The sequence below is a fragment of the Archocentrus centrarchus genome, chromosome 21 (genome assembly GCF_007364275.1).
Source record: "Archocentrus centrarchus isolate MPI-CPG fArcCen1 chromosome 21, fArcCen1, whole genome shotgun sequence".
NCBI lineage: Eukaryota > Metazoa > Chordata > Actinopteri > Cichliformes > Cichlidae > Archocentrus > Archocentrus centrarchus.
In genome coordinates, this window is record NC_044366.1 from 6051755 (window position 1) to 6068755 (window position 17001).

General features: G+C 40.2%; 1 protein-coding gene across 2 annotated transcripts; it reads right to left on the minus strand.

Moving 5' to 3' along the window:
- Nucleotides 1–2223: 2223 nt before the first annotated feature.
- Nucleotides 2224–16441, minus strand: LOC115800974 (protein FAM171B-like). Of its 2 annotated transcripts, none has more exons than XM_030758633.1 (8): nucleotides 16146–16441; nucleotides 8647–8880; nucleotides 7954–8046; nucleotides 7710–7868; nucleotides 5336–5506; nucleotides 5107–5223; nucleotides 4814–4934; nucleotides 2224–3436 (listed from the first exon to the last, which is right to left on the minus strand). In XM_030758633.1, exons 1-8 carry the CDS (start codon nucleotides 16330–16332, stop codon nucleotides 2539–2541), a joined length of 1980 nt encoding a protein of 659 aa, XP_030614493.1. In that variant the 5' UTR covers nucleotides 16333–16441; the 3' UTR covers nucleotides 2224–2538. The 2 variants fall into 2 exon arrangements, with proteins under 2 accessions (XP_030614493.1, XP_030614494.1); XM_030758634.1 differs by having other exon boundaries at nucleotides 16362–16426.
- Between the last annotated feature and the right edge of the window lie 560 nt (nucleotides 16442–17001).

Consider the following 17001-nt stretch of genomic DNA (forward strand, 5'->3'; position numbering starts at 1 on the left):
CTCTGGGTTTACCATACTATGGGAGGGGGTGCACTTGTTATCAGGTATATCACCTTGGTAACATAATCTGTGAACCTAACCTGCTAGGTTCTGTTCCAGATTAGAGATCAACAGGTATGAAATCACCACCCACTGACCAATCAGTCCTCTGGAAAAAAGCTACTCTGGGTATGATGAACTCACTTTGTTGTACAATTGTAGTCTCGGGTTCCTGTTCTTAGCTGACCTGAGTTACACAAAGCGTGGTCTGCTGCTGCTGTAGCCCCACAGCCAAGTTCAAATTCACTTAAATCATATTTCTTCCCCATTCTGATGCTTAGTTTGAACATATCTATATGCTTTAGTGCACTGAGACCATACTGCCATGTGATTGGCTGATTAGATATTTGCGTTAACAAGCAGCTGAAAAGGTGTACCTAATAAAGTGTCCTGTTAGTGTATTTTATGGCTGTCCTTATATGATTTCAAAAAGAAAACTACTCACCAGGTGAATAGTTTGTTGTTTGGATTTGTAAGGAAATGTTTTTTGCACTTGTGTTTTCAGCACACACAGTTGGAGTGGATGAATCTGCAATTGTATCTATAAAAAAATACAACCTCAGCTTTCCTTTGGTGGTACTGACTCGGCTTGTTTTCAGTTCAGTACCTGAGGCTTTGGCTCACCTTGAGCTTCAGTGACGAAAAGCTGCTTTAGTTGAGTAGCGTCCTTTGTGCTCCTTCAGAATGTAAAGAAATCTCTGGCAGGTATCGTCTCCCTTTTGAATGATTATTCTCATTCTTTTGTCTTCAGCGAATCACCGCTTTGCCTTTTTACCATTTTATATTCATTCATGGATAAGATCTCTCCACACTGGCTGAGGATGTACTCAGGGTCACTTGAAAGCCACACACACAGGTTTTTCAGCTCTGAGTTTAGCTTGTCCATGGCCTGAAACGGAGCAGACGTATTGTTTCATATTTAAGAAAAACGTTTAATGTGACAGAGTTTACCGTGGCTTTGTTCCACTCAGCTCAGACTTGTTTGTCTTGGCGTTTGTTTGTTTACAAGGACACATCCGAGTTTCGCTTTTGTGCTGGTTTTTGGAAAGGTTCTGTCTCTCATGTAAAAATGAAACGTGTGAATTGAAAGTTTGTTTTTTATTAAATTAGCGGAATGTTAGGTGTCCGGTTCTGATTACGTACTAAATGAAGAAACACAAAAACCTCTCTAACATAATAAACTTGACTCACGTTTACATGCTAGTAAATTTCTGGGACACTGGGAAAAGAAAGCTTCTTCTGCAGTAATTCTGCGTTCAGAGGTCTTTCTTGTAATGTTTGCCATATACAGATCGCTAATATGTTTATGACTAACACAAAGTGTTCGTTGCGTTATTTTCTGTGCGTTTTCGGCGCGTAATGGACCAGCACCATCTGCCCATGCAAACCCCTTTCAGAGTACTGTAGTACAGTAGGTACAGACGATAATACAGTCATGTCGAGCAGAGTTACATGACCTAAGTTACATGGTAAATAGAGGCCCAGTGCTTATCTTTGTTGACTGAAGTTTGGCCATAAATTCGAATAATAAAATTAATCTAGAAAGAACGATTAAAGTTAAGCAGGAAAAGGAAGGGCAACGCTGTTTCTTGTGATAAGAGCAGGCAGAAAAGTTTAGCTACTTCCTGATTCTGTGTGGGGCACATAAGCCGCAGTACAATGCAGGTAACACACACACACACACACACACACACAGCACATACACATGCCCAGTTAGGATCTTGAAACACTGGCGGTGACCTCAGCTGACACATCTTTAGATTTTCACGTTATAAATAAGATGTGAGACACGGTGCAGGTTCTATTCCGGCTTATTTATGAAATCGAATTAAACCAAATATGGTTTAATATTTAACTGCAATTTACTTTTTCAGCAGCAGTGAAATCCTTGGAAAAAATAGTTTGCATCCTCAATATAGCCTTGCTGATTATGCAACTACATGCTTTTATATTTATATATATATATATATATATATATATATATATATATATATATATATATATATATATATATATATATATATATATATATATATATATATATATATGAGAGAGAGAGAGAGGCTTAAAAAACCCATTTTAAAACTGGGAGGAGGTGTGATGAACAAACACAAAAATATCACCATGCTCAGGTATTTTATATGAAGTTAACAATTAACGTTAAAAACACAAATACATAGCATGAAAATAAATTAAATGGAATTTTAAAGAAGGTCATTATACATTAGGCGTTGAGTGCATACACAGTAGTTACATAGGTTAGAAGCTGGTAAAAGCATTTGTATTGTTGAAGCCACATGGAATGAACACCAAGTTCAAATGGGGACTTTTCTACATGTACAATAGCTGAAATACAGACATTATGAGATCTAATGGCTGAAATGTTGCTATATATCTTACTGAATCTTCCCATTAAGGTACGCAAGTCCCCTGTGATATAAAACTGATGTTTTTTTACCCTTGGAGAGCTGTGGCTGTCTAATAAGACTATTAGAGTCTTCACTGTGCAGGCGTATGTTTACTGCTGGATGTACTTTTGACAAAAGTAGCGTTTCGCTCCAGTGTTACAGCCCTCCTGCCAGACGTCTGGTTCAGCTCGCTCATGTCCACCCCAGAGTCTAAACTGGTTTCTCGACTCTCAACTGGTCTCCGTCTCCTCTGCTGCTCCGACACAGCGTAATGGATCTCAGCTGCGGGCTTACCCTCCAGTGAGACGAACCAGGCCCGAGGCGGCTGAGGTGAGGTGATTTTGGACTGTTCGTGCAACGAGTGTCTGCTGTCCAAGATTTTATTTAACGTCCCTGGCACTGACACTGACTCTGGGAGTCTGGATGTGTTGGCGGAGGTTGCTGTCTGAGATCCATCTGAAACTCCAAGCTTGTCTTCAGTTTCTGCTCCCTGGTTCTGGGTTTCAGAGGGAGCTTTTGTCTGAGTCTGGGTGAAGCTGTCTTTACTCACAGGCTCTGCAGCAGCACCATTCGAAGCCCCTGCGCGGGGCAGAGTGGCTGATTTGCTCCACTGGGCCTTCTCTGGTTGTTCCTCCAAATGGAATAAAGCTGGAGTGTGAAGAATGGCAACCGGCTGGTTGTAGAAGAACAAACTGTCTGTCATAGATATGGAAACTCTTTGTTCCGAAGTCTTGTCTGAACATGTCAGATCATTTCGGTCTGTGTTCAGCTCCAGTTCATTATTCTCCAGCATAATGGCCACAGCGTTGGTGTTTGCTATGAACGAAGCGTTGTGTCTGTTGTCCACCTTTTCGTCAAATAACTGGACCTGTGGATGAGAAGCTTTCCTTGAAGATAGCTCAAAGATATCGTCATCACATGTGGAAGTATTTTGGTCTTTTTTCATCACAGGTAGGACCTTCTTTGCTTTAGTTTCACCAGGGGAACACCTGTAGATAAAACAAGATATTAATAAATGATTATTTGGACAAATTTAAGATTAACTTTTGTAACTGCTGATGCTTCATGCACTTCATTTAACTACTGTTTTGTTCACATATGCAGCATATCATAAATACTCCACTGCATTAGTGTCCAAATGAACAGGAGGTTTTGATACACACAAGGTAGAAGCATAATTACCTGTATTATGCAGAACTAAGTGATGCTACAGGACCAAGGCATGAATATCTGATACAAGACTTTATTCCTTTAAGCGGCAGCCCATAAAAAACACATTTAAACTGAAAGTGAGAGATGTGTTCTGGGATGAGCTAGATTTGCCCTCCCACAAACAGATGGCTGGGATTTGGTTTGTAACAAAACCAGAAATTATTTATCAAGGTTTAATTTACGGGCCACAAACAGCTTAATCCAATTTTAACTGGGCCAGACAAGTAAAACCGTTGGATAATAACTTACATTTATTAAAAAAAAAAAAAGTAAATGAAATAAAATAAAGCACTCCAAAGTTTTCCCTTTACTTAATTACAAAGAAATGAAAGGCACACTCACCCATTAATATAAATGGGTAAATGTGTCCAAAATTTTACTGGTACTGCACAAAGCTGAAGCTATAATGCCAGGAAGAACCCACCCCTAACAACAGAAAGTTTCATTTCCAGGTCATTTCCGCCTCATTTAATTTGAGATCCATTTACAAACAGATGATGGACGGCCTGAGATACGTTTAAAAAATATCCAAATTCACTGAGTCTTCATGTGAAGGTTTTGGTCTTTTCACTGTTATCTGTTAATTCTAATGTACATGTAACGACAAACCGACCTGAGAATATTTTAACCTTCCAGACATTTTCACTCCCTTTGTACTAATCCTGGCATTACCAACAAAAAGGAAAGTGGGCCAAACTGGGACACTTTTTCAGGCCATTTCTGGCCTCAAGACTACATGTTTGACACACACCTGATTTACAGTATAAACCAATCAGCCGCAACATTAAAGCCACCGAGGGTGAATTGATCATCTCGTTACAGCGCAATGTTCTGCTGGGACTTTGGGTCATTCGTGGTGATGTTACTTTGAAAATAAAGGAGTCTGTTACAGTGCGCTCAAGATCACACCAAAGAAATGAAGGTATTGACCCAGGGCCACTCTGACCCACAGAGGTTCCACATGGAAACCACAGGACCCAAAAATCCACTGCAAACATCCTGACATTACATTACATCACAGGTATCATGTCCACACCCGGGTGGGTCTGGCTGTCATAGGTGGCACCTACGCAGTATATGGCAGGTGGTTGTAATGGTGTGGCTGACTAGTGGATCTAGACTTGTATAAAATGTCTTTTTTAAGTCTTTTTTACCTGCAATAACATAATCCAACCAGAAGAGAGATGATAATGATAAGTGTTCCTCCAAAGAGAAGCATAAGGAAAAAGGAATGCTGTAGGATAAAGTCGATGGGGACAGCAAGTCCGAAGAAACCTAAAGAAGACAGTCAGAAGAAGAACTTTTCACTGGATATGAAAAATAAGGTTAATGGATTTTGTCTTCCAAGGTTGGGAATAAATAAATTACCTCCATCACAAAAGCCATTTTTATTCATTGTACCAGTACAGAAAATCTATAAAAGACTGCATTCTTTATAGTGACTTACCTCTGGTAGTTGACACCGGTGCTGCAATCCAGTAACCAAGGTGAGGGGCTGTGAATACCCACATGAGCCTTCCATGGACTGAAGTCACCTTTCCCAGTCCTTTTCTCATCCATCCACCTGAAGAGAACATCACACCAACGACCCTTTTACCCTCTTTTCCTGCACTTATGTTAAAGATTTATCAGATGAATGGGATGTTAGTGTGTTTGTGATTATGATTTCTCCTCACCAGTGGTCCGGTTAAAGAACCACGCCGGAACTACACTTGAAGACTGAAGTCCAAAGCTGTCGGGAATGTTGAGGTTCATCTGTATGGGCCCACTCACGTGTAACTCTGTGACCCCTGAGAAAAGCTGCACGCTGACAGCCGCCACGGGGCTTAACTCCACACTGACATATCCTTGGGGATATAAGAAAATGTGTAAGAGAAGAGTAGGCTATTACATGCTCAGTTCAGCTCCCTCAGCTTTTTTTTTTCTTTTCTTGAATAAAATTTTCGTGCTTTAGCTTAGTACAGCTGTGGTACTGTAGTTCAGTTTTGGTAGTTTAGTAGTAGTAGTTTAATAGTGCTTAGAAAGTCTGGTTAAATGAGTTTGTTACAGTGAGTTAGTGTAAAACTTATACTTGATTTACCGATTTGAAACTGATGTGATTGCATAATTCTTTGCAGGGTAAAAGAAGAAAGCGGGTGCTGCCTGTGAGCTGCTCTGAGCCTTAAGTCACTTGTATTCATGTCTTTGCAACCGTAGGATGAAGCTAAAGATAAAATACTAAATTTTTACACAACTGCATGCACAAATAAAATCATTTTATTATAAGATTTAAAAATAAAAGCAGAGGAAATGATGAGAAAATATTGTATTCACTGTTTTAAGTCCAACTTTTGTCATGTCCTGGGTTTGGGACCCAGTGTTTTCAGTTTTGGACTCAAAGGTTTTTTTTATACATTTGATGAGATTCCTGTTTTGTCATATGTTTATATTGTTTTCTCATATTTTTCCTGCTTAGTTTATTTATTCGTGTTCTTAATTCTTAGTGCTTTAGTTTAGTTATTTGTTATTCTTGGTGATCCCTGGTTTATTTAATATTTCTATGGTTTTATGTGTTTCCCCTTTAGTGTATGTAAGTCATTCCAAGTTCCATTGCTTTAGAGTTTATTTCTCCCTCTTGTGTCAAGTTCTCTGTGTTTAGGTCATGCTTGTGTCTTCCCCCGTTTAGTTGTCACTTCCTGTTTTATTCTGTAAGTCAGCAGTCTTTGTGCTTTGAGTTTCACTTCCTGTGTCCCGTTTGTGATTCTGTTCACCTGTGCCTCGTCCTTCCCAGCTGCCTCCATTTCCCCTTAATCATCCCTCTGTGTCTATATCGTCTCTGTCTATCTTTGTCCCTTGTTGGATCTTCTGTTCGTCCGTGTAGCTTTTTCCATGTGTGAGTGTCGCCTAGTGTTTTGTTTCTATAGTTTATAGTCCCCAGTGAGTTTCCCAGCATCACGTTTGTTAGTTTCTAGTTCTGTTTGGTTTCTGCTTTTCCTTTTGTATTCCTCGACTTAAGTGCAATAAACGCTCACTTTCTGTTTAAACCCTGTTTGCCTCCATTCGTCCTGCACTTACAACCTCCACATGGTCAGCGTCTGCTGACAAATTTAGAAAAAATGCTGTAAAATGCACTCAAATTTGAATGCACCTAAATTAAAAAAAACATACACAAATTATGCGGGTTACTGGTTTGGAATATAATTTAACAAGTAAACACATACATACACATATATATATTTAAATGCAATTTTTACAACTACCTCAATAAGTATGTGCTTACACTCATTTTCATTTCAGCTGCTGTTCTGTCAGGTAATCATCGCTGGTTTTCAGTGGGGGTGCATCCACAGATGCATTCAAGGTCCTTTTAGATCACACATTTCTTTTGACACTCGCATGTACTGTGTCACGTCACATCGCTTTTTCCACGTGAAACTAAAAAAATGACTTTCAAGGAAACTCAATCATCACCTCCCATCGACTTCAGCCAGTTATAATTAGTTTTGCAGCCTGTGTTGTAGCTGTATCTTTTTTTATGTATAGTTTCAATGATATTCTCTCAACATCTGCATAGTTTGTGACTTTGTGGTGACAATTTTCCCCACTGGCCATAGCAAAGGCAGCAAAAGAAAAGAAAGTGACTTGTAAGATTTTTTTTTTTTAAATTAATCAAATTCCATCCATCTGTTTTCTTCCACTTATTCAACTCAGGGTTTAGGGGCAAAAGGCAGTGTACACCCTGGACAGGTCAGCAGTGTTGGGCCTCCAATCAGGCTCAATTTCACACCTGTGGCCAATTTAGAATAAATATAACCCATGCATGTTTGGACTGTGGAAGTCGAGAACATACAAACTCCATACAGAAAGGCTCCAGCCAGCGAGTGGGTTCAAACCCAGGACCTTCTTACTGTGAAATAACAGTGCTAACCACTGCACCACCTTGCTGCCCCCAAATTGTCAGACATGATTCCAGTATGTAGGATGAGAGAAAAAATAAAGTGCAGTCCTGTGATTGTACAGACAGAAGTCAGTGTAACAACACTGCAGCGAAGTTAAACTGCATCTAAATACCTGATTTACTGCTCATGATGCCCTGAGTGTCCAGGAAGTCCCCCTGCTCTGATGTCAGCCTGGGAATGGTCAGGAAGGCTTTAACAGAGGTGATATTGCTGCTGTGCGTTAGGTTCAGCAGGGTTTTGGGAAAGCTGACAATGGGCTGAGATGAAGCATCTGCAAAATGAAATAAAACATGAAGAACTTCATTTTCAGTCTCAGAGTACAAGAGCATGAGTGACTTTAACAGCTTATACAGTACCAGATGTTCTCCCAGTGATCAGGACAGAATCCTCAAAGAGCCAGATGTTCCCTTGATTCCGACCATGAAGTGATAATGTCACTGATGAAAATACTACAAAGAAAGGAGGAAATAACCCAAATTAGTATTAGTACTGTTTTTCTTTTCCACTAGATGGCAGTGTGGTATTTTTTTTATCTTTCAACTCTAATATCGTCCCCTTGAGTTATACAAGCAAAGAGAAATTTACTTTTCTGGAAGAAGCTTACAGCAACAAAAGCTCAGGTTTAAAGAGGTTTCACTTCAAGGCTTTAGTCAAAAGGAAAAATGTAGCACTGCAGATGGAAGAGGAGTAAAAAAGGCACACGCTCCAGATGTGGGTTAGAAAATAATCCCGGGTAGGTTGCAGCATCCAGGAAAATCTAATTAGAAGCCGAATGCAGAAAAGGTGGAAGAATGTTTGGCCTTCCACTGACATAAAAACATTTAGAAAGCAGAGTGTATGAATCAAAGTATTTTCTATGATTGCTTTTCATGTTGTAATAAAAACCCTGCAAGCTATTCCTCTCTGCTGTGCCAGTGAGGAACATAAAGATGTGATATTCAGCTCAAGCAAAAGACTAAACGTGCCGGCTGATTTTCAGAATGAGAGCTAGCAATGGATAAAAATAACATCCACATGAAGTACAAGCACACACTGAACAGCTAACATACTTGGCATTCTGTGTGTATTACAAGGCAGGAGTGTGCAAATGTAGCCATCCTTGCAGGCCACAACTGTGATAAGCATCCCAGGGTGGTAAGGTACATGAAGCAAGACCCCGCCATCCTCCCCAGAAAGAGTTGTGTTGGTTTTGTTGTAGTTCACGTAGACTTCCACCACTGCCTGGCTCAGGTACTGACGACTCAGCACATCATTCACCTGGACCTTCAGGTTGAAGGTAGAACCTAGGGGGGAGGGCAGGTAAGAAAAATATGGAAGCATGGTGAAGGCTATAATCCTGCTAAACATGACAGTTTACATATGCAAATATATACAAGTTATAATGAAGTGGTATAAATATTACATCACTAGCGCACCAAAAAAAAATCACTTTTCTTACATTCTCTCAACACAGTGTAACATTTTAAGCTCCGTGAACATTACACGCTCTAAATACTGTGCTTTAATATTGCAACAGAACAGAGGTGGCCGCAATGCTAATTAACCTAGCGAGGACCTTATTGACAACACAACAGGAGGGCCCTCGAGGCATCAGTCAATTAGTCCCAGCAGATTGTAAAGAGAGGGACACAAATACAAATGTTGAAAGTGGGCAATTAGTCCAGCAAAGCACGCAGTCACGACAACATTTTGCCACATCAGCATGCAGACAGCTGCCTAGAGTGCATATTTCCAATAATGTAATTCTCATGAGAGTTTCCTAATGATTACATGTTTTCAGGCAGCTGCTAGAGAATCCCATTTAGACACCTTACTCAATTAGCCACTTTCACACTGAACACCAAAGTCTAATACAAAGGTTAATAAACACTTGTGAGGGATAATGCACTGCATGACAATAAAACAAAAAAAAAAAACACACTCAGTAATGCATCACAGCCAGACATGAATAATTGATTAAAGGATAAAGCTGATATGTTAAGGTTCACTAATCAATATATTTAAGCATCAGATCAAATTAAAATGCATAATAAGACTAGACTATTTTAGCTGTTTATTTTGTGCTTTTATCCTCAGTAGGTAGCTGCATATAGCAGAAACGAATATGCCAAACATGGTCATCTGTAGAGCTGAAGCTCAGTTAAGCCCCGCCCACATCAGAGGGGAAAACTATTTGTGGCTTTCCACAGACTTCTGTATTATGACAAGGTGCCTTCTCATCTGTTCTGTCTTCTATATAGACTGTATATATAAATTTATCACAAAAGTGAGGAAATTTGTGTTGGTTCATTTTGTATTTGTTGAAGCAATTCTTCTTAGCGATAAATCTTATACTGTTGGAAAGCCTGTTTATTTCCTTTTAACTGATGCCACATCTGTAAGGAAAAAGTATTTGCAGGTTGAGCAGCAGAGTTGAGTTTGTGGGTTGCGCCCATGAAAAATTTTCCAAATCTTCTCTGCCAATGCCAAACAGCTTATTCTGCTATTGGCTCTTGCTTGGTGTCATTTACTGGATTGGATGATTGAAGTCTGAAGAAATAAGACATGTTGGCAATTTAAAAATGTATTCATTTAACAAACAGGAGCCACAGGAGCATGTGGAAAAAACCACACACAGCCACAGCAGCCTGGCACCTCCTCCTCATGCTGGTCACCAGCTGGGTCAGACACTGCTGTGGGATGGCATCCCATTCTTCAACCAGGGTTTGTTGCAAGTCAGCCAGTGTGGTTGTGTTTGTCACTCTGATATGAACAGCACGACCCAAGTTGATCCCACAAATGTTCAATGGGTTTGCAGTCAGGACTGCAGGCAGGCCATTCCATCCTCTCCATTCCCAAATTCTGGAGGTAGTCTCTGAAAACCCCACTCTGTGGGGGTGTGTGTTGTCACCATAAAGGACAGAGTTCTGTCCCAGACTGCAGAGATATGGGATTGCCACTGGTTGCAGAATCTCACCCTGATATCTCTCTGCGTTGAGATTGCCTCCAATGATGAAAAGCCTGATTATAAGCACCTGAGGTACCAAAAGCTCAAAACAAGAGTCAAAGCAGAATAAGCTGTTTGGAATTGGCAGAGAAGATTTGGCAAGTTTTTTATGAGCACAACCCACATACTCAACTCTGCTGCTCAACCCACACATGCATGTTCCTTACAAATGTGGCACCATTTAAGGGAAATAAACAGGCTTTCCAATGGTATGAGATTTATTGACAAGAAGCATTGTTACAACAAGTAAATAATCAGCCAAACACAAATTTCCTTATTTATTGTGGTGTTTATATAATTCCTAAAATCTGCATTGTGGTCATGCATCCATCCATTCATTTTCTACCACGTATTTGGAGCTGAGCTGTGGGGGCAGCAACCTAAGCATAAAAGCCAGACCTCCTTCTCCCCAGCCATGTCCTCGAGCTCATCTGGGGTAACACAGAGAAATCCTCTGGCCAGCCAAGAAACAATCTCTCCAGCATGTCTTCTCTCCACCCTGGGCCTTCCTTCCCGTAGTACATGCCTGGAATACCTCGCCCAGGAGGCACCCAGAAGGCATCCTAATCAGATGCCCAAACCAACACAACTAGCTCCTTTCGAGTGTGGTCATGCACTTTTTTCTTAAATACCTTTCTGTAGAACACACAGGTGGATACAGAATATGCTGTGAGCAGCAATTACTGAAAAAAAAAACATATCTGAAGCCAATAATATCCATATAAATATCAATTTTAGGCTACTGTATTTTTGTAAGTTTTGCAATTGATAAATTCAGACTCTGAGTAATGTTTTACATTACCAAATACCTTAACTACAGGAGCTCTCTAACATGTAGCTAACATTAACTTATTTACATATTGTAGGGTTGACTGTTTTCCCCTCTGGGGACATGGCTTCAGAAGAGGCTATGAAATGCTGCACTCTGCCAATCATCAAAGAGCAGACAAAGTTTGCTATTAGCTATTGAGCTATAATAGAGCCACATGTCTGTCCTGGTCCCTGGTTTTGAGCCTTGTTTTCTGTCATGAATTGTCTACATCTGTGTCTTATTCCTTCTGCTGCTTCCACGTCCCTGATTATCCCTCTGTGCAAACATAGTCCTGCCTTCACCTTAGTCTATGCCACAGTGTCTGTTGCACATCCTACCTGATTCCTTCTGTGTATTCTTGTTTGGGATTACATTTTGGGCTCTGTATTGGAGTCTACATCAGCAAATATAGCAGCTTGCTTTTTGTTTTATTTCTGCATCATGCTTTTGGGTCCTCCTGCATTTCCTGACAATACATGCTATTGGAGCTGGACTGCACCTCAGCCTTTCAGATGAAAATCAGTGCTTAGTTTCTAAATCGGCAACTGGGTGCTAATGCTCACATTTTATTTTTGCTAAGCGGCAAAAAAAAAAAAAAAAAAAAAAAAATCAATGCAGCTTTAAATTGTGAGTTTTTCACAGACAGGTTTAGCACTCTAAACACAGGCAGTGGATCGTTGGGAGTAAAAAAAATAAAAAATCTGTGAATCCATCTTTTTGTTAAAGTAGCTTATAAAGCACAAGGTTAAAGCAGCACATATTTACTGAGTGGAAAAAAATCAAATGGATGACTGCAGAGAATAGCTGTAAACATCTGAGCCCAGTGACCCGTATGAAATTTAATAAAGCCACTGGAAAAGAAAATGCTCCATACCAAGAAGCTTATTGTGTACAGCTGCAACACTGTGGTAAGAACTGGGCAGCATCAACTTGATATCCTTGAAATAGTTTAACCCATGCACACTTCTTCCTGCCCCAAAGACAGAATCCCTCCTAAATCCATTAAAGAGGTTCTGAAACAGCTCAATTAAAATTTTCTAATGATATGTTTGGATAAAGGTAAATTTTCCAGTTTAGTCCTCCTAGACTTATCTGCAGCCTTTGACACAGTTGATCATGCCACTCTTTTCAACAGATTTCAAAACTGGGTTGACATCACTGGTATCATCTGCACCCCTTGTATATGGAGTGCCCCAGGGCTCAATCCTTGGACCAATTCTGTTTTCTTTATATATGCTACCTTTGGACCATTTGCTTAATGGTTTTAGTGGAAGTTCTTATTATTGCTACACAAATGATACACAGCTGTACTGTTCTGTTAAACTTAATGGACTCAACAGCCTATCCTGCCTCAATGAATGCTTCTCTGCCATTAATGACTGGATGCATTCAATTTTTCTCCTTCTCAATTCTAGTAAAACAGGTTCTTGTGTTTGGCCCTGACAGTTGCTCTAAGGTCAGTCGGTACAGTATATCAGCACTCTTGACAATAATATTAAATCATCTGCTAAGAACTTTGGTGTCATCTTTGACCAACACCTGAATTTTGAATTTTGCATCTCAAAGTTCATCCAGTCATGTTAACTTTACCTCAGAAATATTGCAAAAGTCAAATATTTATTGTCTTTCAGTCATCTGGCACTTTTAGTACACAATTTGATTTTCTCCTACCTTGATTATTGTAATTCACTTTTTATGTGCTTATTTCAGTCCTCCATAGCACGCCTCCAGTTGGTGCAGAATGCAGCAGCAAGGCTCTTAAGAAAAACTAGTTGGCATTTTCATATCACACCTATTCTTGCATCCGTTCACTGGCTCCCAGTGAAATTCAGAATCCATTTTAAAATCCTGTTATTGACATATACAGCACTACATGGACAGGCCCCTGCTTATATATCAGACCTACTGAGACCTTATCACTGTAGCCGGCCTCTCCGATCTAATAACCAGGGTCTCCCAACTGTTCCGCACTCTAATTTTAAAACCAGCGGAGATTGTGATTTTGAGGTTATGGCACCGAGACTTTGGATCAGCCTTCCTCAGCCTATCAGGTCGGCCGAGTCTGTGATTTGCTTCAAACGCCTGCTGAAAACACATTTTTATAGGTTAGAATTCACTTAATTTTTCCTCAGTAAATCCAGGCCATTGTTTACATCTATTGGCAGGTATGAAATTGTGTATGTGGAATGAATGTTTGATTATATTGTTACATGTATACTTATGTATGGTTCTTAATAAAACTGTGAAGCACTCTGTAACTCTGTGTTTTAAAAAGTGCTATATAAATAAAGTTATTATTATTATTAACTTATCTTCCTTCACCTTATGCACTCTCATAAATACTATCAACTGAGCTGTACCACTAGCATAGCCAGGAAAGTGAGTTTGGAGAGCCATAAATCGCAGCAGCTGGTTCATCATCAATTCTGTAGTTATTTTTCACCAGGAGCTCATAAAATGCCTTCGTAAGACTTTTTATTAGTGGCTAAGTGTTGCATTACTGCCACAGCAGTGATCTTAATGCCATAAGCATCTTTCTCTAACGGTGACAAAACCGCACTGACAGTAGCAGCGGATGAAATTGCTGCTGCTTTGATTGCTTATAATCCTGCTTCTAAAGGAGCTGCCAAAGGTTTACAGAAAACTCGTGAAGCTTTATGCGACCAGCTTTCCCAGTGTTTCACCAAGTGCCAAAGCCAGATAACCAGATCAAGCCATATCACTGCCCCGAACAATTCTCTTTGATCAGAGGTAGACAAATGCCTAGAGCTTCCTATTTTCAGCCCCAATGAGAAACAAACATGTCCATTTGGCTGTTTTACTGTCAGCCCACTGAGATACTCACACCAGTGCAGATGGACACGAGGAGGCTTGTTTTGGGAGAGGCAGCCTCCTCTTCGTGTGTGTTCTGCCTTCGTGGCTAAGTATAACAGAAGGGAGTCACTAAAACTGGAGTGGAGGTGTTTCGTGCCAGATTACTATAATCTCCCCTTTTGGCGAAGTGAACCAGGTTTATGAAGTGGGCCGTCTGAGGCCACTGACTGCACATGAGAAATGGATTCCATATAGCGTGTGATGTGGCTGGAATAGTGTTTATTTGACAAATATGTGCAGATTTGACCAAAAAATATGGTTAAAAATTATACAGCTTTTTGCCCCACAAATGAAGGCAATGGATGTTAGAGTTGCACGGTAACAGTAATTACTGAAAACTCTGTGGCTAAAAGCTCAAAATGTTATTTTACTGTCGTGCATCACAACATTGTCATCTTTTTAAAATCAGAGACGACAACAACAATCAGAAATTTACAGGAAGGAACACAAACATGTTGACTGGTCAGTTTTGTGAGACCAGACAGATGGTCCCACAGGGACTTATCTGTCGTGACCCCCCCCCTCCCCCACACTTGTGTCTATGTGTGTTGGAATTAGGCCATATATTCCACTGATGGGGAAAAAACACAAGTGGAACCTTCTGATATGTGGGCCAAATCAAGCATAAGTCAGCAACATCAAACCAAAGGGAGGTTTGAGACAAAAATAATAATGAAAAAACAGTGAAGTTGGGGGGGTGGGTAGGGAAGTTGGAGGTAAAATGTGGGGTTGATGTCCTAACAATCCCTCCCGGTCCTGTTGTCAAATAATTACATTCTTCCCCGGGGCTGAATGATTAAATCGTTAAGTCTGCCGAGCTGCTTGTCATGAGGGGAACAACAATTAAGACGTTAATCTCGGCGTGGGAGAAGAGGCCATCTGTCTTTTTGGGAAACATTTTGTTTATATTTCAAGTGGAAAGTGGGCAGTTGTTCCCCTGAGAGGTTACTTTGAACTGAAGGGAAGCTAAGAGGACGTGGTTTGTCAGGACTGAGCTACAGGCCTGCAGTGGGGGTGTTGGCGGGGGGATGGCCAAAGACAGCAGCGTGCTTGGGTACATTTCCAAGTGCTGTAGTCAACAACACAGACTGGAGGAGCACGTGATGGTAATGTACTCCTACATCAGCATGAATAAGTCATGAAATCGGTAAGAGCGGGGTCACAAATCCCTCTTTCAGCGCCTCTCCGCTGCTCCTCTGAAAGCAGAAAGATTGTCAGCATGCGTGTGACAGAGGGAGAAGAACAGACGCGCTTTAGAGAGCAAAGAAGAACAAATACGCGCTTAAATGTTATGAATTAAAATAGCTCAGCTGGGGACAAATTGAACAAGTTAAAAAGAAGAATCGGACTGCTGTAAAGCAAGCAGATGATTTGCACTGAATTATAATCTAGCGTGAGCTGATATCAAGAGCCGTCTGAGCTGTGGTCCAAGCACATGTTTGACAGGCTTTTTGGCCAACTCCCAGGCCACTTTAATATGTTAATACTTTGTCATAATATTGTAAATAATGTGCACACAAAGTGATTAAATTGCTGCCTGTTGGTGGCCATGCGCTAAAACGAGGCAGATGGAGACGCCGTTACTCATGAGTTGGCAGCAGGAAGCTCCCACATCACTTATTACTCATGAGCAGATCGGCAGATTTGTGAGAAAATCCTCATACAGATGGTCTACGGCGGCTGAATAAAGATTTCTTAGTCTATAATATGGTAATACCGCCTTTTGGGGATGGTGGATGGGGCATAAACAAAAAATAAATAAATTTAAAAAACTGTCAGATACACAGATTGTGTCCTCAGGATGTAGCGCGGTACATTTACTCCTTAAATATTAAATAGAGGATAAAGTGCAAACTTTGAATCGAGTTGATACCAACCTGGCCTGGGTTCGAGCGCTTGCCGTTGGAGTTGAAAGGGCTTTTGTGTCATGGGATGCTGGTCTGAAAAGTTCCCATCATCGACATGCAGAGGGTGTCCCGCAGCCGGAGTGAACTCTCCAGCCGCGCTTCCACGGTCGCATAAAACCAGCGAACACAACAGAGAGACGCAAAGCAGCAGGAGCATGACTTTCAAAGAGCTTCGCCTTTACTCACCACAGGTTCAGTTTTCGTCTGCAAAGTGCACAAGAACAAAGATGCTCACTCCGCCGCCATCCCAACTACTTTTCCGTGAGCTGCCCTTAAAATAGCGCAGGAAACTCCGCCCCCTCATACCGACAGCTGATCTATCTATCTATCTATCTATCTATCTATCTATCTATCTATCTATCTATCTATCTATCTATCTATCTATCATCTGTTTTTAATGTATTTTATTTGACTTGTTTATTGCATTCTGTGGTGTCATTTATGTGTTTATTGTAAAGCACTTTGGAAATCTAATTACATTTTTTTTCAAATTGCCAGAAAAAACGTTTTATTTGATCAAATCTTTGTTTTTAGATTTTATTAATTTATTTTATTGTGAAGCGCACTGTAAACTTGTTATTTCTAAATATTAGGCATAACAATAATAATAATAATAATAATAATAATGGCAATCCGTTTCACTTCTTTGTTTTATTTATTTATTTATTGGCTTGTTAATTGCACTGTATTAATTCTACATTTTTAATCTATTTCATTTATTTGGATTTCTTTTTACGCTGATACACATTTTGTTTTCAAAAAAATAAAGCATATACAATAATGATATCATCATTATTAATATTGCTATCATTATCAAGATTACGAC

Coding starts and splice junctions, on each gene's coding strand:
- LOC115800974 (XM_030758633.1), bottom strand. CDS start 16,332: ATGCTCCTGCTGCTTTGCGTCTCTCTGTTGTGTTCGCTGGTTTTATGC. Junction 4,935..5,106: donor ACCGGTGTCAACTACCAGAG/GTAAGTCACTAT, acceptor TGTCTTCTTTAG/GTTTCTTCGGACTTGCTGTC. Junction 3,437..4,813: donor GTTGGATTATGTTATTGCAG/GTAAAAAAGACT, acceptor TTTTATCTACAG/GTGTTCCCCTGGTGAAACTA.